Consider the following 27,538-nt stretch of genomic DNA (forward strand, 5'->3'; position numbering starts at 1 on the left):
ATCTTGGTTCTTTTAGAGACACAGCGAGGGGACTCCAACCACAGTCTCCCTCGTTTCCACTCACTGGGCCACACACACCCCACTTGACTGGCATCGGTTGAGCTCCCTTTTGAAAAAGAAAAAGATGCTTTGCATGAAGCACTCTCAAAAATACGCGTGCCTTTCCCGTCCCCTGGCTGACCCAGGGGAAGAAAAGTCCTCTGAGAGCCATGACTTGTTCATCTTGGTTCTTTTAGAGACACAGCGAGGGGACTCCAACCACAGTCTCCCTCGTTTCCACTCACTGGGCCACACACACCCCACTTGACTGGCATCGGTTGAGCTCCCTTTTGAAAAAGAAAAAGATGCTTTGCATGAAGCACTCTCAAAAATACGCGTGCCTTTCCCGTCCCCTGGCTGACCCAGGGGAAGAAAAGTCCTCTGAGAGCCATGACTTGTTCATCTTGGTTCTTTTAGAGACACAGCGAGGGGACTCCAACCACAGTCTCCCTCGTTGCCACTCACTGGGCCACACACACCCCACTTGACTGGCATCGGTTGAGCTCCCTTTTGAAAAAGAAAAAGATGCTTTGCATGAAGCACTCTCAAAAATACGCGTGCCTTTCCCGTCCCCTGGCTGACCCAGGGGAAGAAAAGTCCTCTGAGAGCCATGACTTGTTCATCTTGGTTCTTTTAGAGACACAGCGAGGGGACTCCAACCACAGTCTCCCTCGTTTCCACTCACTGGGCCACACACACCCCACTTGACTGGCATCGGTTGAGCTCCCTTTTGAAAAAGAAAAAGATGCTTTGCATGAAGCACTCTCAAAAATACGCGTGCCTTTCCCGTCCCCTGGCTGACCCAGGGGAAGAAAAGTCCTCTGAGAGCCATGACTTGTTCATCTTGGTTCTTTTAGAGACACAGCGAGGGGACTCCAACCACAGTCTCCCTCGTTTCCACTCACTGGGCCACACACACCCCACTTGACTGGCATCGGTTGAGCTCCCTTTTGAAAAAGAAAAAGATGCTTTGCATGAAGCACTCTCAAAAATACGCGTGCCTTTCCCGTCCCCTGGCTGACCCAGGGGAAGAAAAGTCCTCTGAGAGCCATGACTTGTTCATCTTGGTTCTTTTAGAGACACAGCGAGGGGACTCCAACCACAGTCTCCCTCGTTTCCACTCACTGGGCCACACACACCCCACTTGACTGGCATCGGTTGAGCTCCCTTTTGAAAAAGAAAAAGATGCTTTGCATGAAGCACTCTCAAAAATACGCGTGCCTTTCCCGTCCCCTGGCTGACCCAGGGGAAGAAAAGTCCTCTGAGAGCCATGACTTGTTCATCTTGGTTCTTTTAGAGACACAGCGAGGGGACTCCAACCACAGTCTCCCTCGTTGCCACTCACTGGGCCACACACACCCCACTTGACTGGCATCGGTTGAGCTCCCTTTTGAAAAAGAAAAAGATGCTTTGCATGAAGCACTCTCAAAAATACGCGTGCCTTTCCCGTCCCCTGGCTGACCCAGGGGAAGAAAAGTCCTCTGAGAGCCATGACTTGTTCATCTTGGTTCTTTTAGAGACACAGCGAGGGGACTCCAACCACAGTCTCCCTCGTTGCCACTCACTGGGCCACACACACCCCACTTGACTGGCATCGGTTGAGCTCCCTTTTGAAAAAGAAAAAGATGCTTTGCATGAAGCACTCTCAAAAATACGCGTGCCTTTCCCGTCCCCTGGCTGACCCAGGGGAAGAAAAGTCCTCTGAGAGCCATGACTTGTTCATCTTGGTTCTTTTAGAGACACAGCGAGGGGACTCCAACCACAGTCTCCCTCGTTTCCACTCACTGGGCCACACACACCCCACTTGACTGGCATCGGTTGAGCTCCCTTTTGAAAAAGAAAAAGATGCTTTGCATGAAGCACTCTCAAAAATACGCGTGCCTTTCCCGTCCCCTGGCTGACCCAGGGGAAGAAAAGTCCTCTGAGAGCCATGACTTGTTCATCTTGGTTCTTTTAGAGACACAGCGAGGGGACTCCAACCACAGTCTCCCTCTTTTCCACTCACTGGGCCACAAACACCCCACTTAACTGGCATCGGTTGAGCTCCCTTTTGAAAAAGAAAAAGATGCTTTGCATGAAGCACTCTCAAAAATACGCGTGCCTTTCCCGTCCCCTGGCTGACCCAGGGGAAGAAAAGTCCTCTGAGAGCCATGACTTGTTCATCTTGGTTCTTTTAGAGACACAGCGAGGGGACTCCAACCACAGTCTCCCTCGTTTCCACTCACTGGGCCACACACACCCCACTTGACTGGCATCGGTTGAGCTCCCTTTTGAAAAAGAAAAAGATGCTTTGCATGAAGCACTCTCAAAAATACGCGTGCCTTTCCCGTCCCCTGGCTGACCCAGGGGAAGAAAAGTCCTCTGAGAGCCATGACTTGTTCATCTTGGTTCTTTTAGAGACACAGCGAGGGGACTCCAACCACAGTCTCCCTCGTTTCCACTCACTGGGCCACACACACCCCACTTGACTGGCATCGGTTGAGCTCCCTTTTGAAAAAGAAAAAGATGCTTTGCATGAAGCACTCTCAAAAATACGCGTGCCTTTCCCGTCCCCTGGCTGACCCAGGGGAAGAAAAGTCCTCTGAGAGCCATGACTTGTTCATCTTGGTTCTTTTAGAGACACAGCGAGGGGACTCCAACCACAGTCTCCCTCGTTTCCACTCACTGGGCCACACACACCCCACTTGACTGGCATCGGTTGAGCTCCCTTTTGAAAAAGAAAAAGATGCTTTGCATGAAGCACTCTCAAAAATACGCGTGCCTTTCCTGTCCCCTGGCTGACCCAGGGGAAGAAAAGTCCTCTGAGAGCCATGACTTGTTCATCTTGGTTCTTTTAGAGACACAGCGAGGGGACTCCAACCACAGTCTCCCTCGTTTCCACTCACTGGGCCACACACACCCCACTTGACTGGCATCGGTTGAGCTCCCTTTTGAAAAAGAAAAAGATGCTTTGCATGAAGCACTCTCAAAAATACGCGTGCCTTTCCCGTCCCCTGGCTGACCCAGGGGAAGAAAAGTCCTCTGAGAGCCATGACTTGTTCATCTTGGTTCTTTTAGAGACACAGCGAGGGGACTCCAACCACAGTCTCCCTCGTTTCCACTCACTGGGCCACACACACCCCACTTGACTGGCATCGGTTGAGCTCCCTTTTGAAAAAGAAAAAGATGCTTTGCATGAAGCACTCTCAAAAATACGCGTGCCTTTCCCGTCCCCTGGCTGACCCAGGGGAAGAAAAGTCCTCTGAGAGCCATGACTTGTTCATCTTGGTTCTTTTATAGACACAGCGAGGGGACTCCAACCACAGTCTCCCTCGTTTCCACTCACTGGGCCACACACACCCCACTTGACTGGCATCGGTTGAGCTCCCTTTTGAAAAAGAAAAAGATGCTTTGCATGAAGCACTCTCAAAAATACGCGTGCCTTTCCCGTCCCCTGGCTGACCCAGGGGAAGAAAAGTCCTCTGAGAGCCATGACTTGTTCATCTTGGTTCTTTTAGAGACACAGCGAGGGGACTCCAACCACAGTCTCCCTCGTTTCCACTCACTGGGCCACACACACCCCACTTGACTGGCATCGGTTGAGCTCCCTTTTGAAAAAGAAAAAGATGCTTTGCATGAAGCACTCTCAAAAATACGCGTGCCTTTCCCGTCCCCTGGCTGACCCAGGGGAAGAAAAGTCCTCTGAGAGCCATGACTTGTTCATCTTGGTTCTTTTAGAGACACAGCGAGGGGACTCCAACCACAGTCTCCCTCGTTGCCACTCACTGGGCCACACACACCCCACTTGACTGGCATCGGTTGAGCTCCCTTTTGAAAAAGAAAAAGATGCTTTGCATGAAGCACTCTCAAAAATACGCGTGCCTTTCCCGTCCCCTGGCTGACCCAGGGGAAGAAAAGTCCTCTGAGAGCCATGACTTGTTCATCTTGGTTCTTTTAGAGACACAGCGAGGGGACTCCAACCACAGTCTCCCTCGTTGCCACTCACTGGGCCACACACACCCCACTTGACTGGCATCGGTTGAGCTCCCTTTTGAAAAAGAAAAAGATGCTTTGCATGAAGCACTCTCAAAAATACGCGTGCCTTTCCCGTCCCCTGGCTGACCCAGGGGAAGAAAAGTCCTCTGAGAGCCATGACTTGTTCATCTTGGTTCTTTTAGAGACACAGCGAGGGGACTCCAACCACAGTCTCCCTCGTTTCCACTCACTGGGCCACACACACCCCACTTGACTGGCATCGGTTGAGCTCCCTTTTGAAAAAGAAAAAGATGCTTTGCATGAAGCACTCTCAAAAATACGCGTGCCTTTCCCGTCCCCTGGCTGACCCAGGGGAAGAAAAGTCCTCTGAGAGCCATGACTTGTTCATCTTGGTTCTTTTAGAGACACAGCGAGGGGACTCCAACCACAGTCTCCCTCGTTTCCACTCACTGGACCACACACACCCCACTTGACTGGCATCGGTTGAGCTCCCTTTTGAAAAAGAAAAAGATGCTTTGCATGAAGCACTCTCAAAAATACGCGTGCCTTTCCCGTCCCCTGGCTGACCCAGGGGAAGAAAAGTCTTCTGAGAGCCATGACTTGTTCATCTTGGTTCTTTTAGAGACACAGCGAGGGGACTCCAACCACAGTCTCCCTCGTTGCCACTCACTGGGCCACACACACCCCACTTGACTGGCATCGGTTGAGCTCCCTTTTGAAAAAGAAAAAGATGCTTTGCATGAAGCACTCTCAAAAATACGCGTGCCTTTCCCGTCCCCTGGCTGACCCAGGGGAAGAAAAGTCCTCTGAGAGCCATGACTTGTTCATCTTGGTTCTTTTAGAGACACAGCGAGGGGACTCCAACCACAGTCTCCCTCGTTGCCACTCACTGGGCCACACACACCCCACTTGACTGGCATCGGTTGAGCTCCCTTTTGAAAAAGAAAAAGATGCTTTGCATGAAGCACTCTCAAAAATACGCGTGCCTTTCCCGTCCCCTGGCTGACCCAGGGGAAGAAAAGTCCTCTGAGAGCCATGACTTGTTCATCTTGGTTCTTTTAGAGACACAGCGAGGGGACTCCAACCACAGTCTCCCTCGTTGCCACTCACTGGGCCACACACACCCCACTTGACTGGCATCGGTTGAGCTCCCTTTTGAAAAAGAAAAAGATGCTTTGCATGAAGCACTCTCAAAAATACGCGTGCCTTTCCCGTCCCCTGGCTGACCCAGGGGAAGAAAAGTCCTCTGAGAGCCATGTCCACATTGTCAGTGGACAGACACGTGTGCTTATCTGCCAGCAGACCCACAGCAGCACTGAAGACAGGTTCCGAGAGAACGCTGGCTGCAGGACACGACAAGATCCCCAAGACGTACGTGGCGAGCTCAGGCAATTTATCAAGATTGGAAGCCAAGAATGAGCAGGGCTCAAGTTGCACATTAATGGAATCGATGTTTCCTTGCATATACTCATATATCTGTGTGTCCTCCTCTTTTTCCTTGTCCAGCTCTTTTGTTTTCGCATGAGTATATGTCCTTGTCACTTTCCCATGTGTTGTGAGTTGTTTGTGACCTTTTGGACACCTTTGAGGGTGTTTTCTAGGTGTTTTTCTGTGTTTGTGATTGCCTGCCATTGTTTCCTATGCAGTTCGAGTTCGGTTCGTCGAACGTTCGACGAACCGAACTCGAACGGGAGGTCCGTTCGGCGAACCAACCTCGAGCCGAACCGCGACCGGTTCGCTCATCTCTACTAGGGATGCAGTTCGAGACTTTGCCGGCACTTGTGAAGTTGCCCTTAAACAAACAGCTGTCACTACAGTTGGCGGTGCGCTCTCTCCTGAGGCCTCGCCGTTATACCCTCAGGCGTCTGATGCAGGTGCTGGGTCAAATGGTGGCGTCCATGGAGGCTGTTCCCTTTGCCCAGTTCCATCTGCGCCCCCTGCAGCTGGACATTCTCCGCTGTTGGGACAAACGGCCTTCCTCCTTTCACAAGTTAGTGGCTCTGTCGCCACGGACCAGGAGCTCTCTTCAGTGGTGGCTTCGGCCCCTCTCCCTGTCCCAAGGGCGCTCCTTTCTGGCCCCATACTGGGTGATTCTCACCACGGATGCCAGTCTCTCCGGCTGGGGAGCGGTATGTCTCCACCACAGAGCACAGGGCACTTGGACTCCGTCCGAGTCAGCCCTTTCAATCAATGTGCTGGAAACCAGAGCTGTGCTTCTAGCTCTCCTAGCATTTCACCACCTGCTCGCGGGCAGGCACATTCGAGTCCAGTCAGACAACGCGACAGCGGTTGCCTACATCAATCATCAAGGCGGGACACGCAGCCGCCTGGCAATGATGGAGGTACAACGCATCCTTCAATGGGCGGAAGACTCCAGGTCCACCATATCCGCAGTCCACATCCCAGGCGTGGACAACTGGGAGGCAGATTACCTCAGCCGTCAAAGCGTGGACGGTGGCGAGTGGTCCCTGCACCCGGCAGTATTTCAGTCGATCTGCCGCAAATGGGGCACTCCGGACGTGGACCTAATGGCATCCCGTCACAACAACAAAGTTCCTGTTTACGTGGCTCGCTCCCACGATCCTCAGGCCTTCGCCGCGGACGCTCTGGTTCAGGACTGGTCCCAGTTTCGTCTGTCCTACGTGTTTCCCCCTCTAGCTCTCTTGCCCAGAGTCCTGCGCAAGATCAGAATGGAGGGTCGTCGAGTCATCCTCATTGCACCGGACTGGCCCAGGCGAGCTTGGTATCCGGACCTGCTCCAACTGTCCGTAGAGATGCCGTAGCATCTCCAGGACCGTCCAGACCTACTCTCGCAAGGTCCGTTTTTCCGCCCGAATTCTGCGGCCCTCAAATTGACGGTGTGGCTCTTGAGTCCTGGATTTTGACGGCTTCTGGTATTCCCCCTGAAGTCATCTCCACTATGACTCTGGCTCGCAAGTCTTCCTCCGCTAAGATCTATCACAGGACTTGGAAAATTTTCCTGTCCTGGTGTCGGTCTACCGGCCATCCTCCTTGGCCATTCTCCTTGCCGACTCTTCTGTCTTTTCTACAGTCCGGTCTGCAGCTAGCACTGTCCCTCAACTCCCTCAAGGGACAAGTTTCGGCTCTGTCAGTTCTGTTCCAGCGGCGTCTCGCTCGGCTGGCTCAGGTCCGCACCTTCATGAAGGGCGCGTCTCACATCATTCTGCCTTACCGGCGCCCCTTGGACCCCTGGGACCTTAACTTTGTGCTCACGGACTTGCAGAAACCCCCCTTTGAGCCTCTTAGGAAGGTTTCTTTGTATCGTCTTTCACAGAAAATGGCCTTTCTGGTTGCCATAACCTCTCTCAGAAGAGTCTCTGATTTGGCTGCGCTCTCCTCGGAGTCTCCTTTTTTAGTCTTTCATCAAGACAAGGTGGTTCTCCGTCCGACTCCGGACTTTCTTCCTAAGGTGGTCTCTCCCTTCCACCTTAACCAGGACATTACTTTACTTTACCTTCCTTCTGTCCGGCCCCTGTTCATCGCTTTGAAAAAGCTCTACATACTCTAGATCTGGTGCGTGCGCTCCGGATCTATGTGTTTCGCACCGCTGCACTTAGGCGGTGCACCTCTCTTTTTGTGCTAACCACAGGTCGGCGCAAGGGCCTCCCTGCTTCTAAGCCGACCTTAGCCCGTTGGATTAGGTCGACCATTTCGGACGCCTACCAGAGTACGCAGGCGCCTCCCCCGCCGGGGATCAAAGCACACTCGACCAGAGCTGTCGGTGCCTCTTGGGCTTTTAGGCACCAGGCTACGGCTCAACAAGTCTGTCAGGCTGCCACTTGGGCTAGCCTGCATACCTTCTCGAAGCACTACCAAGTGCATGCTCATGCTTCGGCAGATGCGAGCTTGGGCAGACGCATCCTTCAGGCGGCGGTCGCCCATTTGTGAAGTTAGGTTTTGCCTACTTCTTAGTTTTTCTGTTTATTTCCCACCCAGGGACTGCTTTGGAACGTCCCAAGGTCTGGGTCTCCCAAAGGAACGATAAAGAAAAAGAGAATTTTGTTTACTTACTGTAAATTCTTTTTCTTATAGTTCCGTCTTGGGAGACCCAGCACCCTCCCTGTTGCCTGTTGGCAATTTCCTTGTTCCGCGTGTTTTCACCGGCTGTTGTCGTGGACAGAGTTTCCGGTTGTTCTGGCTCTTGCTCTGTTCTACTTGTGGGTGGCTATTCTCCTTCAGCTTTTGCACTAAACTGGCTGGGACTGGCTCACCAGGGGGTGTATAAGCTCAGAGGGAGGAGCTACACTTTTAAGTGTAGTACTTTGTGTGTCCTCCGGAGGCAGAAGCTAAACACCCAAGGTCTGGGTCTCCCAAGACGGAACTATAAGAAAAAGAATTTACGGTAAGTAAACAAAATTCTCTTTTTTCCGTCCCTTGTCATCACCTCCTTAGCTCAAAAAATGGAAATCGCCTTCTTCTGTGAAATGATAGGGAAGGTACGGTCGAATTATACATACAAGCATGAAAACTGCTGCAATTTGATAGTTATAGCACATAGACATTATATAGAGCTCTTATAATTGTGCTTTAGTTACACATTTTTTAAGTGTACAATGTAATACTTATGATGTATGATCATATACTATGTAACACTTAAAACTAAGTATGCTAAAAGAAATGGCAATAGGTTTGTCTAAGGGGAACGCCGAGCTTAGGGCGTAATTACCATACTTGGAAAAACTATGATTTGCCTCATGCCTTTAAAAGACAAGCGTGTAAATACATACACTTAGGTACGGTGTTGTGTTTTGACTTTTGTTGTTTTTTATATGTTTGTTGCTTGGGCTGGAAAATCAGCCATTTGTCACTTTGCTTTCTAGCAGTGGACTAGTATCAGTACATCATCCACACTTGCAAAATTCCTTTTAATCAAATTCATCTTTTTTTAATCATTGCTTATATAGCACCATCATATTCCAGAGCACTCTACAACACTGTCCCCATTGGGGCTCACAATCTAGAGTCCCTATGAGTATATCTTTGGAGTGTGGGAGGAAACCAGAAAACCTGGAGAAAACCCACATAAACACGGGGAGAACAATCAAACTTCTTACAGATGTCCTTGGTGGGATTTGAACCCAGGACCCCAGCGCTGCAAAGCAACAGTGCTAACCACTGAGCCACCGTGCTGTCCATACACTTTGCACTACAAGATCTTCCATTGAGATACATTTGAAGCCGTAAGATGCTTATCGCTTTCTCGCAATCACAGGCAATAGAAATGGGATAATGCATGAAAAGGCGTTTTGTTAAGTTAAAATATGGCTTTTGTCTTTTAGAGCGGAGTCTGGTGGAGCAGATGTTCATAGAGGAAAGATTTCTTCACTTAAAGCACGGGTAAGACAAATGATGCTGATTACATCTCGAACCGCTATTCCTAGAAGTATTTCATACATACGATATATTGTAGATGTTTAACCCCTACACCACCTGGCGATTTTCTGCTTGTTTTTTTTTTTTTTTTCTATTTTCCCCTCCCTTTCTTCTATGAGCCATAACGTTATTTTTCCGTGAATATAGCCATGTTAGGGCTGTTTTTTTGTGGGATGTGTTGTACTTTTGAAGGAAAATATTCCTTTTACCATATAGTGTACAGGAAAATGGGGAAAAAAATTCCAAGAGCGTTGAAATTGCAAAAATAAAGTGCAATTCCACAATTGTTTTTTATTTAACATGTTCACTTTGTGCTATGATTCTTCAAGTTAGTACGAGTATATGTACATACCAAATTTCTATAGTTTTCTTTCAATTTAAGTACCGTATTTTTCGGACCATAAGATGAACCCTGGTTTTAGAGGAGGAAAATAGGAAAATAAAATTTTAAGCAAAAAATGTGGTCATGACACACTGTTATGGGGCGAGGATCTGCTGCTGACACTGTTATGGGGGTAATGTCCCCATATTCTTTACTAAGGTACCCCAGCCTGGTAATGATCCTCCTGCCTTGTATATACAGTATATGTCCCTTATCCTGGTATAGCCCCCATCCTGCTATATACCGTCATCCTGGCATATGGCCGCATCCTGCTATATACCCCATCCTGGCATATGGCCCCATCCTGCTCATATACCCCCATCCTTCTCATAATATACCCCCATCCTGCTCATATACTCCCATCCTGCTCATAATATACCCCCATTCGGGTCATAATATACCCCCATCCTGCTCATATACCCCCATCCTGCTATATGCCCTCATCCTGCTATACGCCCCTTTCCTGCTATATACCGCCATGCTGCTATATGGCCGCATCCTGCTATATACCCCCATCCTGGTATACGGCCCGCATCCTGTGGCACATAAAAAAATAAATAAACGTTCATACTCACCTTATCTCACTCATTGCAGCATCGCTCCTCCTCCGTCTGTGTCAGCAGAGCTGCTGATCTGTGTGGAGCCGTCACCGTTCCCCTGCAGCATCTCGATGTCCTCCTATTTGTGCCGGTGGGCGGCTGCATGTGGACACGTGTGCACAGTGATGACGTCATCACTGTGCGCGCTGCTAGTCTCCACACAGCCGCCGCCGGCACAGACAGGAGGACGTCGCGGTGCTGCAGGGATCGTGGCTGGTGAATTATACTGATTCACTGCACCCCACGCTGATGATGATGCGCGGGGGGCAGTGAATACAGCCGCATATGATCACTCCAGGCTGTGGTTGCCAGGGGTGATCATGCGGACAGGCTGTTTAATATGCGCACATTCCCCGCCCATCATCCCGCCCACCTGTCAGCGCCAGATTTAGCGCTGAGAGATGATGGGCGGGATGATGGGCGTGCATATTCAATGAGCAGGTCCACGTGGTCACGGCAGGCTACTACAGCCTGCTCGTGCCGCCGATGATTCATTCCCCGCAGCCCTACATTCCGACTATAAGACGCACCCCCCCATTTTCCCCCAACATTTGCGGGAACAAAAGTGTGTCTTATAGTCCGAAAAATACGGTAGTGAAAAAAAATTCAGACGGTTGCTAAATAAGAAGGGGTTCTTTACAATTAGAGCAGTCAGACTGTGGAATGCCCTACCACAAGAGGTAGTAATGGCAGACACTATAACAGTTTTTAAAAAAGGGCTGGATGATTTCCTCAGTACACACAACATTGTCGGTTATAAATGATTTAGTGACGAAATTTATAATTGGTAGAGGAAGATTGAACTAGAATGACCTAGGTCTTTTCTCAACATATGTGACTATGTAATGTATGTTATCAGATGAATCTCCTTCCTTCATTATCGGACACATTACCCCCTCCCCCTACCTCTTGAATTTGTCTTCTACTCTGAAAACCTCCCAACTCAAATCCATCTTTCATAGTCAAGACAAGCTGCTAATTCCCTTTGGTGTTATGTGACACAACTAGTGATGGGTGAATCCGAACAGTAAAGTTCGGGATCTGTACCGAACACATAGTATTCGTGCACACAATCCCGAACACAATCCCGAACACAAGCTTTCCTGGGAAGCTTGTGTTACAGTTCGGGTCCAGGGGCTGTAAAAACAAGCACATTATTATAAACCGTTATGATTATACTTACCGGTCCCGTGACACGTCCTGCAGACCCGCTTAACCACTGTCTCTCGGCAACTTCTGCTTCCGGGTCTCATCATTAACTTCCAGGGGTATTCACTGCACTGCTGTCACTCGGCTGGTTTCGGTTGTGTTCGCAGTGAAGTCAGGGTTCACCCAAGTCCATGGCTCATGGACTTGATTGAATTTTGACTGTCACTGAGCGAGTCTTGCATTGGTATCACCCGGCACAGCGCACAATCTCCTGACAGGAGCGGGTTGGTTGCATGTATTTCCATGCAGCTGAGGCGCTCCTGTCAGGAGAGTGTGCACTATGCGGGGTGATGCGATACGAAACTCGCACGAGTCGTACGCAAGTGGAATCATACCCTCACTGTCAGCCTGCTTCTCGCTCTGTAGAGACACTTGTCTGTACAGAGTGATGAAGCAGAGCTGACATTGCTCTCCCTGCTTCTCGCTTTGTAGAGAGACATTTTGTCTGTACAGTGTGATGAAGCAGAGCTGACATTGCTCTCCCTGCTTCTCGCTTTGTAGAGACATTTGTCTGTACAGTGTGATGAAGCAGAGCTGACATTGCTCTCTCTGCTTCTCGCTCTGTAGAGACACTTGTCTATACAGCGTGATGAAGCAGAACTGACATCACTCTACCTGTGGACTACATCAGACTAAGGATTTTTTTATAATAAAGATGCAGTCTCTAAATGTTTTTTTTGTTTCTAATAAAAACATTTTTTTAGCCGAACCGTTTATCTGCGCTGGGAATTAAAAGTACCGCTGAGCGCTATGTAAATTTTTTATTTATTTATTTTTACACTACTATATGTGTGAGGGACCCAACAGCCAATCACAGATGTTGTCACGCAGAATGGGAGTAACCTTGAATCTGCCCATACATTTTAGATGCTAGAATGTATGATCCGGTTTCAGGTTACTCCAGCATCCAATCACAGACACCCACTCTGTGACAGCGTCTATGATTGGCTGTTTTAACAGTAAAATAAAACAACAACACAGAGAAAAAAAAATTTCATTAGAAATAAAACAGAAGACATTTAGAACTTCATCTTTATTACCCAAAAAAAAAAAACTCCGACGCAGTCCAAGGGTGGGCGAGCATCTTCAGCTCTGCTACATCTGTGCGAGAAGACAAACACAGGTCTGCTTACACAGATTCAGCTGGGAGTTGTCAGAGACTTCACCCGAGTGCATAGTTGAGACCGGTCAGCTGTGCCCTTCGGTAACCTCCACTGACTACAGGACCTTCCATGATGTCATAGCCATGTGACCAGTCTGTAACCCAAGAGGTAATACAACATTCACACCAGACGGGTCACATGGCTATGACGTCATGGAAGGTCCTGTAGTCAATGGTGGTTACCCGGTGGCATAGCAATGATCGGTCCCGGAAGCAGAAGCGGTAGGGAGACAGAGTCTTCAGGACGCGTCGCGGGACCTGTAAGTATAATGACAATGTTTATTATTAACTGTATTCTTTATTTTACAACCTCTCCCCCCTGCCTCATCACATAACTGTAAAGTCCAAGTTCGGGGTTCGGACGCAAGTTTGCGTTCTCTCCAACCCCGAACACAAACTTTACAAAACGTCCGGGCGAGTTTCACGATCCCGAACATCGGGGGGTTCGCCCACCACTAGACCCAACCCATTATACGTACGCTATGGATAGAGGAGGAGTAGGGAGAGGAAACAGGCAGAGGGAAAAATAAAATTGAGTATCAAGTATCCATCCCTTTGTGCTGTGCATGGCAGAGATCACTGCAACTACCCCCTCGCCCCCTTTCATTTCCCAGTACAGTGAAAAAGTCTGCGGAAGAGAAAACTGGTGAAAATGCAGGGTACAAGTCCTATAATGGGCAGAAATGTTATTCCTCATGTACGTACTAAGTACCAGATCGTTCTGAAAAGTTACATGACAGTACTGTTATTTTTGTGTTTTTTAGTTAATTTGGGCATAAAGGTGAAATTCACAAAACATCTGTGTCTCGCGGATCATGGACCGTTTTTGAAAAACCCTCTTGTTTTATATTTTCTATCTTCCGGGCTATGGAGTGTGTGCTGCCTTGAAGATAAGCCGGCCTCCAGGCTTCATTATCCCCAATTTCTCCTCATCTTCTCTTTAGTATGTACCTGTGATGACAGGAGCGAGGCCAGAAGTCCTGCATCTGTGCATTCTGCATGCCATCTCTCCCCTGTACGTCTTCAATTTTGATGTGCGCAGGCACCGGAGAGTCACTGTTTCTTCACAGTGCAGGGAGAATGCAGAGATGCTGAATTTCTAGCCACGCTCCTGACATCACAGGCGCATACTAAGGAGAAGAATTTGCGGATAATGAAGGACGGCTTATCTTCTGGGCAGCACTTGCCCCATAGCCCGGATGATGGACGATATAGAAAGACAATTTTCCAAAACTGCCCATCACCCAGGAAGCATGGCTAATTTCACCTCTATGCCACTATAACTATAAGTCACAAATATGAATACTGACATTGATATGGTTGAAAATAATAATATTAATTCTGATTTAGTGGTTTTACAAAATGTGCAGAACTGATCTCTTATTCTTTTAGGCTGTGTTAATAGACATGGAAGAAGGAGTGGTTAATGAAATGTTGCAAGGACCGCTACGTGATTTGTTTGATAGCACGCAGCTCATAACCGATGTATCGGGCTCCGGAAATAATTGGTACCCATACTTTTCTTTTTTTTATTAAATGTTTTATTGGCTGCTTAGACAGAGCGCTGGTTCAGAATTCTGCTGGTGTCCGGTTCTGGAGCCCGATAACACTGGAGATGTCTGACATCAGAAGCTGACTGAGCTCCAGTGCAATGCAGGACTGTTGGGTTCTGTTCACACTACATCTGAGCCATAGGGCTGCTATATTTAGCGGAAAAGTTCTTAGTTTACATAATAGGCTTTAGTTAACCGGTATGAGTGTCATTTATCACTGTGTAGAAAAGTATGGTTGACTGGACTGTTCTATACAAAGTCATTTCACAAAAACCTTTTTAATAATTGAAATCAATACATGGTTATAGCAGTGCATGTGAACAGAGCTCTACCCTTTTCAAAACTATGGTTACGTTTTCAAAAGTAGAGCGTTCTAATAGTGCACAAACCTACCTCTTCTGTGTCCCTAATTCTGAAATTGTTATATATTCCGACAACTGAGCGGTTCTATGAATACTAAGCTCAGTATAACCCTGCACACGTCACTGATTGGCAGCTTTCTGTGTACACAAGCAGAAAGCTGCCAATCAGAGGTTGGAATGAGGTTAAACAAAGCACATGAGTATGGAGGGCTACATGGCAGCAGATTTACTAGTCCTCCTGCTGATAAAACAATGCTTTTCTAAACCTTCAAGACGCAGCCAAGTAAGTGACACATGGCTAGAATCAGGGTCTCTGGATCTATATTATACTGCCATTTTTTTACAAGCAGTCTTTATACCCATCATTTAAAAGGGATTGTTCAATACTTTTATTGCCCTTTAGAAATATCTATTTTAATTTATCTAGTTTTGTAATTTGCTTTGTTATACAATTCTCCCTACACAGCTAATCCCTGTCTGTTGTTTTTCTTACTTTACTTCGTTTGAGGGGAGTCTCAAATGGGACGTCAGAGGATGGCCCTGCAGTTACTTTCCGACAGCTGCTATCACGCGCTATTGAAACAGGGCATCATCATCTGCTGGCGCTGCAGTCAGTCACCACAGCTCCTTTGACCTGATGATGTTCTGAATCAACCACAGTGATGGAAGCAGGAAGAAGTGACCACTGCTTCTTTCATCTCCGCCATTGTATAGTTGTCGGATATACTGCAAATATTCTGTCCAAATTTGGAAATCCAATCTCTTAGCAAGTTCACATGTACACTGTAAATTTTTCTGTGGATCTGCTTCAAATCCATAACAAAATCCAGGTTTGTTACTCGTAGACTAGCGGTGTATTCACAGCAAACTCCACAGAGAACAAAATAGGAACCCTTAAAAATCTGTTTTTGCCAAATTTCCCAAATTTATGATAATTACATTGACAAATCTGCTCTTAGAAAATAAAGCACTCAAACATGTTGAGGATTTCAGTGAGTAACCGCACTCCGTTGCATACTTATTTCCACATTTGTTTATTTATGCAGGGCAGTTGGCCACAACATGTATGGTTGCCAATATCGAGAGCAAATTGTGGAGAACATAAGGAGGACAGCCGAACAGTGTGATTGTCTGCAGTGTTTCTTTGTCATTCATTCTATGGGAGGAGGTGAGAACTGGACTTATACAACTAGAAGGGACTGTAATGTTAGGCTAAGTTCACACTTCCGTTGTTTTGCATCAGTCACAATCCGTAGCCTTGAGGAATTATGGTATCCTGCAAAATATTTTGCAGGAATCCTGTTTTTCCCCTTAGGCTTCTATTAGTGACGGATTGTGACTGATGATGCTGCGTTGCATCCGCTGCGTCACGGTCAGTCGTTTTTTAACTGACCGTCGGGCGGGAGCAACGCAGCATGTAACGTTTATTGAGCAGCGCGATCCGTAGGTTTTCGCTGCGCATGCGCTCTCTGGCTCCCCGCCCCCGTAACCAGGATAAACATCGGGTAACCAAGCAATGCGCTTTGGTTAGTTACCCGATATTTACAGTGGTTATGGGTGCAGGGAGCCAGCGCTAAGCTGGTATCCAAGATAAATATCGGGTAACCAAGCAAAAAGTGCTTTGCTTTTACCCGATATTTATCCTGGATACAGTGTGCAAGGAGGCCGACACTTCACCACTCTGCTCCGCCCCCTCCCGCACTCCGCATGTACACATGCATGTAGACACACACACACACATACACACACACACACACATATACATACACACACACACATACACACTCACCTGTCCCCAGCCACGCAGACCGCGGCACTGACATCCTCAGCTCCGCCCCCTGAACTCCGCCCCCCGAACTCCGCCCCCGCACACAACGGAGTCCGACAAAGAAATTATTTTCTTTGTCACCGTTGTCATCCGTTGTACAACGCATCAGTCACATGCGTCAAGCAACGCATGTGACTGATGCAAAACAACGGAAGTGTGAACTTAGCCTTAGCCCTAAAGATTTCTAAGACCATACAAGCTTTTCTTTGTAGATCATAGAAATAACTCACATTGTTGCAAACCCAATAGTAATTGTAGCTTAAAAGACTGTTTATTTGCTTCCCAAATGCAACGTTAAGCAAAATATGTATACCATTTTGCTGTTGCTGAGTCTCTGTAAATGCTTTACACAACTGAGGGCTGTGCAAAAATGTTACAAATCCCTTTGAATTCCTGGTTCTGACGGCTCACTGTCTCCCTTGTCCTTCTCTTAATGTTAGAAGCGGCAGCATAAAGAAGGAGGGGGTTCTCAATAAATCTCCATAGTGTGGAGAGGGTGAAACCATCTATTGTCTCCGAGAAAACAGACACATAAAGAATTTAAGCAAAGGGAGAAAAAAGGAACAGCACTCACCGGTAATTGCTGTGAAGTATTCAGGTTTATTTCATGGTCGGAGGATACATGCTTCGGCGTTACAGGGAGGGAATGAGGATGGTTAGCACAAAAAGACTACGGCCGTTTCGCCCCTGTAGGTGGGGCTTCGAATACTTCACAGCAATTACCGGTGAGTGCTGTTCCTTTTTTCTCCCTTTGCTTAATGTCTCATGCTCTGATGCTTTTGGAACAAGCACCCCGTAGCTGTATTCAGTATAGTCCGACCTGGAAGTTTTCTCTTGTCACAGCAGAGATCAATAGCACCGCGTGTGCTTTCTGCAACTAGCCGCTGGTTGTTTGATGTGGACAGTCCTCAGTGGAAGTAGTGCCCCGCAAATCCTTCTTGTTATTACTGCATAAGACACATAAAGAATATGTAAGTGCAGGATAGCAGCTGTGCTGATTTATCCTCTAACTAGCAAAATACCTGCGACTTCACTCTCGGAAAATTTTATGTTAAATTGTTGGTTACGCTTGCTAAGGTTAAGCGGGCTTTACACGCTACAATATATCTTACGTTGTGTCGGCGGGGTCACATCGTAAGTGCCGCACATCCGGCATCGTAAGTTATATTGTAGCGTGTGACAGCTACGTGCGATTGTGATTGAACGTTAAAACGTTCATTGAATGCACGTCGTTCAATTCCTAAAAATTTAACGTGAGGTTGTTCAATGTTCCCGAGGTAGCACACATCGCAGAGTGTCACCCCAGGAACAATGAACAGATCTTACCTGCGTCCCGCGTCTCCCGCCGGCAATGCGGAAGGAAGGAGGTGGGTGGGATGTTTACGTCCCGCTCATTTCCGCCCCTCCGCTTCTATTGGCCGGCTGCCATGTGACGTCGCTGTGACGCCAAACGTCCCTCCCACTCCAGGAAGTGGATGTTCGCCGCCAGCATCGAGGTCGTATGGAAGGGTAAGTACGTGTGACGGCAAATAATCGTTTGTGCGACACGTTCAACAAATTGAACGTGCCGCACATACGATGGGGCGGGTACGATCGCATACGATATCGTATGCTTAATCGTAACGTGTAAAGCAGGCTTTACATTCATTTACACTTTCACTCTGAAGTTGACATTTTCAGTGTTTAATATTTGAGGGTGTTTTCAACGCCTTCTTTTTTGTTAGTTTGGCATTAACAGTTGTTTATTTTTACAAATTTGCCATAACACTGAGGCGAACAAAAACAGTCCTTAGTATTCTGACCCTTAGTAACTACCTCACACTGATCAGAGAGCTAATAGGTGAATCTATGTATATAAAGCAAACTGTATGTCCTGAAGGATTGAAGGAAAAAGGATCCAGCTTCCAGTAGGTATGTGCAGATAAAATCCATTATTCTGGTCTTTGCAGTATATTTTTAACATTTGTTTTTAAAGAGAAGGTGTCGTCAAAAAAACATTTTTTTTTCAATAACTGAAAAAATATAAAGTATTAATGTTTTAATGTTATGTTTAAATAATATTATTTGTTTTAAATTGAGAAAAATGTAAAAAAAAACCCATATTTTCCACTCTTAAACACTAGGGGAAGCAGCTGCTGAAATTGAAATCCTGCTGTAGAGCTACTGTAGAACTAGCTCACATTACAGCTGCAGTAAAAGTGGGTGGAATCTGCTCTCCTGTGTGTGATGTCACTCCCCCCCCCCTTTCTGGGTGTTTCCAAAAAGATAAGAGAGAATGAAGTTTAGGATCACAATATGGAGCCACTTTAGTAATGACCACAAAGTTATCCTAATGTCTAAAGTGTCACTAAGGCCAGCTGCATAGTGCTCCACTGTATCCCGTGCCCCACTGACTTTCCCAATGGCCCACTGGCTGTATCCCAATGTTCCACTGACTGTTTCACAATGCCTCACTGTATCCCAATGCCCCAGCCACATGCACTCACCTCAGACCTGCGCCCCCAGCAGCCTGTCCTGTCAGCGATAACAGTACATAGCAGCGAGCAGCGGAGGCCCGAGGTGAGCACACGCGGGGAGGGAAAGTGAGCGGTAGAGTGGGTGGGTGGGTGTGCGGAGGGGTAGGGGGTGAGTGGCAGCAGGGAGCAGCACGCCAGGATCAGTTACGGTGCAATCACCGCTGCCCGGCACCGGTACTCACCCCATCCATCCCGGCGGGTGACAGGGGGAAAGTGGAGCACACAGAATGCGCTGTGAGCTCCACAAAGATGGCGCTGATCTCCTTCCTCTGCTGTAATATGGACAGCCCAGGGGGCTTGTCCAGATGACAGCAGACGCTGTTTCTGTGTGAAGTATAGTGTCGCAGTCCAACAACAGTCTTCAATGCACAGGGAGCTGACATAAATGAGGTGAGTAACTGTCGTTACTCACAGCAAATCGAAGATGGCAGCCCGCAGTACTTCCGTAAAACTAGAATTCAATAAAAACTAAATAAACAGTGAATTTTAATTTTGTATTAAAAATACTTGATCTCATAATCACTTTTATTAATACAAAAATAAAAAAACTCCAAGACCTTACCTTTAATTTTAAATATATTGGTCCACTAAAGGCCGCTTTGCACGCAATGACATCGCTAACGAGATGTCGTTGGGGTCACGGAATTCGTGACGCATATCCGGCCTCGTTAGCGACGTCGTTGCGTGTGAAACGCAGGTACGACCGTTAACTATCAAAATTACTTACCTAATCGTTGATCGGTGATGCGTCGTTCCTTTCCCGATTATCGTTGCTGTTGCAGGACGCAGGTTGCTCGTCATTCCTGCAGCAGCACACATCATTATGTGTGACACCGCAGGAACGAGGAACAACATCGTACCTGCGGCCGCACGCAATGAGGAAGGAAGAAGGTGGGCGGGATGTTCGTCCCGCTCATCTCCGCCCCTCCGCTTCTATTTGGCACCCGCTTAGTGACGCCGCACGAACCTCCCCCTTAGAAAGGAGGCGGTTCGCTGGTCACAGCGACGTTGCTAGGCAGGTAAGTATGTGTGACGGGTGTAAGCAATGTTGTGCGCCACGGGCAACGATATGCCCGTGACGCACAACCGACGGGGTCGGGTATGCTCGCTAGCGATATCGATACCTATATCGCTGCATGTAAAGTGGCCTTTACACATATGACATACTGTCATCGTGCCCGATCAAATTATTCCTCACATGACCACTTTATTGTTCATGTCACAACAGTGTATTTGCATCATGATTTGACCAGATCAGTATGGATTTGAATGGATCTAATAGGTCCTCTCGTGCTGCTAAGTTATTTGTAAGTAATGAACCTGTCACAGCTACTCAGTTTGGTTTACAAGAGCATATGCGTGAATTAGAAAGGCTGTCGCTACGAGAAACTCGTGTTTGGTGGGACCAAGCCACGCTGAACAATTATGTTCATAAGGAGATGATCCCCTGTGGTTTGAAAATCAAGAAAATACCCACCACAATTTTCTCAGGAAGCATCAGAACTGAATAGAACTGCATTCTGTGTATGACTGCTCAATTAAATGAATTACATTAATCAAAAAGTATGAAAATGATGAACTACAGAAATTACAGGAAGATATTACCACACATACGGACGCCATTAAAATTACCTTACAGGGGGAGAAAATTAATAATTTCCAAAGAGACATCAGATCTAAAATTGAAAATTTGGAAAACTAAATTGTTGCATACAAGAAACTCAAATTTGAAAGAGACACAAATGATGATTATTCCAGGGAACAGCGCCCCTAGATCCATATTGAAAAATCGAAATAATCATAGTTTTAATAACTCCAGAAGATCTCACGTGACCTTTTCCTACTCAGATTGGGAGTCTTCAGATTTTTCAATTGGCAGGATTGATGACAAACATACTCCCAAGAGATCACAACCCAGCTATTTCAAGAAATCTAAAGTTCCCAAGAAGCCAAAAAACGCACAAGACTGGGTGGGTGAAAAGATGACAGAAATGGAAGGTGGCCAGAGGAAACAATAGAGGAGCCACAACAGCGCCACCTAAATGTTATTTACCTTCCATCCACCCCGTTGAGTTTTTCGGATCATCAGTTGCTATCTAAAGTATTAAACTTTGCACCCACAAACAATAAGTTAGACATTTTTTCCACTGTTAAAGATATTAATCGTTTGATTTGCAATATCTTAGTAAAAAAAAACATTAGTTTCAGACTCTGACTCTAGGCTCACTACCGAGAATCCTTGTGATATCTAAAATGAATTAAAAAATTTGAACTTTAAGCAGCAAAATAGTCTTATCAATCTAATTGATTTATCTTCAACTAATTCTAGCTGTTCAAATCCTTGTGGCCATTCTGAATTTGGAACTAAAAATACTCGGTATTATCCGATTCAAGCTAAAACATCAGCCATGGATAAATATCAGGAAAGTGTCATAAGGGATTTGAATAAATTACAAAATTCTGTGAATGTGAGTAAATGCAACCTAACTACCACTGAATGTAAATCCCTACAAGTTTTACGTGACAGGGATGATCTAACCACTAAAATGTCAGATAAAGGCGGTTCAGTGGTGGTTATGAACACAGATGATTATATATCTTCCATTGAAAATGTATTACCCGATCCTGAGGTGTATGTTTCACTACCTGCTGATCCATCTATAGTTTTCTTAAGAAAACCAAGGATATTATTTCGGAAGGTTTTTCGCTTGGAGTTTTTTCAAATAACAATTTGATTATTTGATAGTTGAATATCCGGTAATTCCCATTATGCATACCTTACCTATAACTCATAAATCAACCTCTCCTTTGTCTGTGAGACCTATTGTCTCGGGAATAGGCTCTATGTTTGGGCGGCTAGGTGAATGGCTGGATTTTTTTTTCAACCTTTATTTTACGTATCCCTAGACATCTACAAGATTCCAGAGATATCCTTGAAATGTTCAATGGAATTAAATGGTCTGAAAATTGAACTTGGCTTACATGTGATGTTAATTCATTGTGCACTAGCACACCACACCATGTTGCAATTTTAGCAGTAGAATATCATTTGAAAAAATACACTATTCACACACCTGAATCATGCCATTTCATTCACTAGGTTTTATCATTTTTGCTCACCCATATTTTAAAATGGCATAGCATTGGGTGCCAAATTTTCACCTTCTGTTTCAAACTTGGTTATGGCGTGGTGGGAGGAATGTTTCAATTACAATAATCAGAATCCTTTTTCTCAGCACATGATATGGTATGTTAGGTGCATTGATGATTTGATCATTGTATTGGGGGGGGGGGGTGACCCCGATCTTATACCATCATTTGTATCTTAGCCTAATGTTAATGACTTTAACATACCTTTTTACGCATTCCTCCCACCCAACACCATCACTTTTCTTGATCTGGAACGTTCTAGACAGCATAATTTTGAAATAGCTAGTAAAAATTTCCATATAATTACATCAGGAATATTATTCTAAGTGCACGTAGTTTCCACCCTGCTCACACAGTCAGATCCATCCCTGTAGGAGAGCTAAAAGAAATTGTAGCAATCAGGACTTGTTTTTGGTAGAGACAGCCAATATAGGACAACGTCTCACCAATAGAAATTATCCTTGGTCTCTTAAGCGAGCTAAAAATATTGTTGCCCAAAAAAAATCGGTCTACATTGATTAAAAATTCTAATTACTCAAACACATCTACCAATTCCAATATTCCCACTTTGGTTCTTATAGTAGCTCTTTCAGAGCAATTTCTAATATTGTTAATCAAAATGTATACCTACTTCGGGAAAATCCTGTAGTTAATTAATTTTAAATAATGGAATTAGAATTGTTTTCAAAAAAGCGCCCAGATTGTGTCAATATCTTTCACCTAATCTACTCACACAATCAGTTGCTTGACGCTTGTGACTGATGTGTTGTACAACGGATGACAAGAATAAGAACTCATTGTCGGATTCCGTTGTAAAACATGAGAGAGAGAACAATCAGCTGATCGTTCACAATAGCCGGCCGCCGGCTTTTGAGACCGAATAGATGATCTCCCGGCGGCCGGCTAATGAGAGCGAACAGCTGATCGCTCTCATTAGCCGGCCGCCAGGTGATCAGTTGGTCGCTCACAGCAGCCGGCCGCAGGGTGATCAGCTGATCGCTCACTGAAGCCGGCCGCCAGGTGATCAGCTGATCGCTCTCATTAGCCGGCTGCTGGGTGATCAGCTGATCGCTCACAGAAGGCGGCTGCCGGGCGATCAGCTGATTGTTCGGCCACCGAGCGAGAGCATGCGCAGCGAAATCCTAAGGATGGTCAGTCGAACCACGATTGATCAGTCGGGCGGAGGATGCAACGCAAGGGCATCAGTCACAATCCGCCGCTCATATAAGTCTATGGGAAACAGCTGAATCCGCCAAACGCATTGCGTTGTTTATCAGAGCGGCGGATTGTGACTGATGCAAAACAACGGAAATGTGAACCTAGCCTAAGGGATATTTTAAATGCGGTTTCTTCCCCTGTAAAACTTGTACATTTTCTATAAAAAAAAATATAAATTTGATCATTGTGATCATACCAGATCTTCCAAAATTCATAGTTTTTTGAATTGTAACTTTGACTTTGTCATTTTATATCATTTATTGTAAAGCATGCGATGTAAAATATGTTGGTTGTACAAAGAGAAAATTAAAATGCCGAGTACGAGAACACGTACATGACATATCGGACAATACAGGCAGAAATAAATCAAATGCGGCTAAACACTTCATCAATGTTCATAAACGTAATACAAATGATTTTCAAGTGTTTGCCATAGAAACAGCACACAAACATGTTCGCGGGGGAGACAGGGAACAGGTGCTATGAAATAGAGAAGCACTGTGGATTTTCTCTTTGGGAACCCAGGTACTAGCCTTATTTAGTTTCAATTTCAAAAGTAAAGTCTTTATTCACTATTAAATAATAAGAATGAACAAAATATTCACACTTTGTTCTGATTTGTTCCGTTTCTAGGTCCATATATTCCGGTCTTTGCAGAATGTTTTTAACATTTGTTTTTTAATTTTAGACGTGTTGGTCCACTAACACATATGTCATTAATCATTGTTAATGACTGGTTCTGCTTAAATGCTTCGTGTGGACTGACTGACATATTCACCAAGTCTAAGATCAGTTTCGGATCGAAACACATGTGGTGTCTGCCACTGATTGTGACCACTGTTTATATATGTGAGGAATACAAAGATTTATATCATTTTTAAGAAAAAGTTTATTAAACAGTGGATTTTATCTGCACATAATCTTCTGGAAGCTGGATCCTTTTCCTTCATGCCTTGAACACGCTGAAACAGCAGCAGGATTATGTGCTTCTAAAAAATCACAGGCACCATCATCTACATTTGGGGTGACTTGGACTATATTTTTTCCTTCATTGTATCCTGAAGGATCTCAAATCTCAGTTATGGAAACTGCCTCTGTCAGATTGTTCTAGTTGTCCGTAGCAACCAATCAGAGGTCAGCTTTCACTTTACCTCAGTAGCTTCAATGCTGAAAGTTGCTTTCTTTTTGCTATAGGCAACCACAATGATGATCTTACTGTAAGGCAATCTTCATAAATGAGGCCCCAGTTACTTCTGCAGTGGCTAAATGGAAATGGAATGATCTTACAGTGAGGCAATCTTTAAGAATGAGGCCCCGGTAACTTCTGCAGTGGCTAAAGGCAACCAGAATGATCTTACTGTGAGGCAATTTTCATAAATGATGCCCTAGATACTTCTGCAGTGGCTATAGGCAACCGGAACGATCTTACAGTGAGGCAATCTTCAAAAACGAGGCCCAAGTAACCTGCAATGGCTATAGGCAACCAGGACAATCTTACTGTGAGGCAATTCTCAGAAATAATGTCTGGTTGTGAACAGTATAATTAATATTTATAATAATAATTATAATAATTTATAATACTATAATTACAGACTTTAGAGCAAGTTATCAGGTTGCCCCATCTTAGCAACTATATGGTTGCTGCATCGTTAAGAGCGACTGTTTGGGCGCCTTCGCTTTAATTCTTTTAGACCTTTTGGGCACAAACTGGTTTTGCATTCAACACACAGACACCTATTTTCTCCTTTTTTTTCCTATAGAGCCAAATATCACAAAGAGGGGAGATTTTAAATTTTAATGTTCTCAGTATTTTTAGTGAGATGTTAAATACGGGTCATGCAAAATTTCACTCAAATTGAGTTAAAACTGTGGTTTTTGTATCGGGCTACCACACACAGATTATAGATAAGCAGCACAATGGGTACACACACAGCTCACATCCAGCCTGTATTAGGGGTACTTCACACACAGCGAGATCGCTGCTGATATCGCTGCTGAGTCACGTTTTTTGTGACCTCATTAGCGATCTCGCTGTGTGTGACACTGAGCAGCGATCTGGCCCCTGCTGTGAGATCGCTGCTCGTTACACACAGCCCTGGTTCGTTTTTTTATCCTTGCTCTCCCGCTGATAAGCACACATCGCTGTGTGTGACAGCGAGAGAGCAACAATCCTGAATGTGCAGGGAGCAGGAGCCGGAGTCTGACAGCCTGCGGTAAGCTGTAACCAAGGTAAACATCGGGTAACCAAGGTGGTTACCTGATATTTACCTTCGTTACCAGCCTCCGCAGCTCTCACGCTGCCAGTGCTGGCTCCTGCTCCCTGCACACGCTAAGCTAAGCGGTGTGCGCTGGTAACTAAGGTAAACATCGGGTAACCATACCCGATGTTTACCTTAGTTACCAGTGTCCGCAGCTTCCAGACGCCGGCTCCGTGCAAGCGCAGCATCGCTTGCACGTCGCTGCTGGCTGGGGGCTGGTCGCTGGTGAGATCTGCCTGTTTGACAGCTCACCAGCGACCATGTAGCGACGCAGCAACGATCCTGACCAGGTCAGATCGCTGGTGGGATCGCTGCTGCGTCACTAAAGTGTGATGGTACCCTTACTCCTACAAGAAAAAACTTGTGTTCTTCCATTGCAGATATCTGTAACATTGCAGCTGAAGTGCTTGTCACTTTAGAATTATTTGTTTTAAAAAAAAATATGTCTCACATTTTTAGGAGAAAAAAAGACATTATAATTATGTTTCAAGATACCAACATTTCTATCTTTTTACTATGTGATTACTTGTATGCTGCCCTGTTTTACATTTTCCTGCTGTTCTAAACTTCAAGTTAAATTACCACATATCAAAAATAAAGTTGAATTTACCTGGATGGAAAACCTGCCACGTTTACAATGGTTGCATTGTGCATCAGATCTTACTACTTTTCATGCACACACTATAAGGGGTACTTTGCACGCTGTGACATCGCTAGCCGATTGTAGCGATGCCGAGCGCGATAGTCCCCGCCCCCGTCGCAGATGCGATCTCTTGTGATAGCTGCCGTAGCGAACATTATCGCTACGGGAGCGTCACATGCACTTACCTGCCCTGCGACGTCGCTCTTGCCGGCGACCCGCCTCCTTCCTAAGGGGGCAGGTCGTGCGGCGTCACAGCGACGTTACACGGCAGGCGGCCAGTAGAAGCGGAGGGGCGGAGATGAGCGGGACGTAAGCATCCCGCCCACCTTCCTTCCTCATTGCAGGCGGGACGCAGGTAAGGAGATGTTCCTCGCACCTGTGGCTTCATACACAGCGATGTGTGCTGCCGCAGGAACGAGGAACAACATCGTACCTGTCGCTGCAGCTAAATTATGGAAATGAACGACGTGACACAGATCACCAATTTTTGGCTGTTTCACGCTCGTTCATCTTCTCTCCTAGGCTTTGCACGTTGCGACGTCGTTACTGGCGCCGGATGTGCGTCACTTTCGATTTGACCCCCGACGATATCGCAGTAGCACCCCTAAGGCTACATGCGCACGTTGCGATTTTTGCCGTGTCTTACCCATGGTTTTTGGTGCAGTTTTGTTATTGGAAACTTCTCACATTTGACTTCCTAGCAAAGTCTATGAGAATTCAGATTTGCTGTGCACACATTGCAGTTTTTTTTTTTTTGTCTGCAATTTATTTGTCACAAACTTCTGACAAACTGCTGCATGTTCTATCTTTTTGCGTTTTGTCCCTGCATTGCTCACTAGTGATGGGAGGACTCACAACTCAATCCCCCGCCGACTCGGGTCGACGGGGAATTGATCCCTGGTATCTGGCCGGATGCTTGTCCCCATATAATCTATGGGACTAGAATCCGGTGTAAAGGGGTAGGAGCAAGCACTTCATACTCGCCGATCACCGGCGCAGCTGTCACACTGCTCCTGCGGCCTCTCATTCTTCTTTTGGCTCATACTCATTAGGCTCATACATATTCACTGCTTCCACCAGCCACCGGCATCTGTGATTGGTTGTAGTCAGACGCGCCCCCACACTGAGTGACACAGTGTCTGACGCTTCCAATCACAGACCCGGACTCTGGTTTATCGTGGTATGAAAATAAATAAATTAAAAAATTTACATAGGGTCCCCTCATATTATGATACCCACCACAGATAAAG

At 46.1% G+C, this 27,538-nt stretch overlaps 1 protein-coding gene across 2 annotated transcripts in view; it reads left to right on the top strand.

Annotated features, from left to right (window-relative positions):
- TUBE1 (tubulin epsilon 1) overlaps nt 1-27,538 on the top strand; it is a 90,308-nt gene that overhangs the window by 22,994 nt on the left and 39,776 nt on the right. For both annotated transcript variants that reach the window (XM_075338334.1, XM_075338335.1), the window contains 3 exons: nt 9,315-9,372; nt 14,153-14,268; nt 15,722-15,843. In XM_075338334.1, coding sequence (XP_075194449.1) covers nt 9,315-9,372; nt 14,153-14,268; nt 15,722-15,843 — 296 coding nt within the window. The remainder of the gene's footprint in view (nt 1-9,314; nt 9,373-14,152; nt 14,269-15,721; nt 15,844-27,538) is intronic.

This window comes from Anomaloglossus baeobatrachus, chromosome 3 (assembly GCF_048569485.1).
Source record: "Anomaloglossus baeobatrachus isolate aAnoBae1 chromosome 3, aAnoBae1.hap1, whole genome shotgun sequence".
Taxonomy (NCBI): Eukaryota; Metazoa; Chordata; class Amphibia; order Anura; family Aromobatidae; genus Anomaloglossus; species Anomaloglossus baeobatrachus.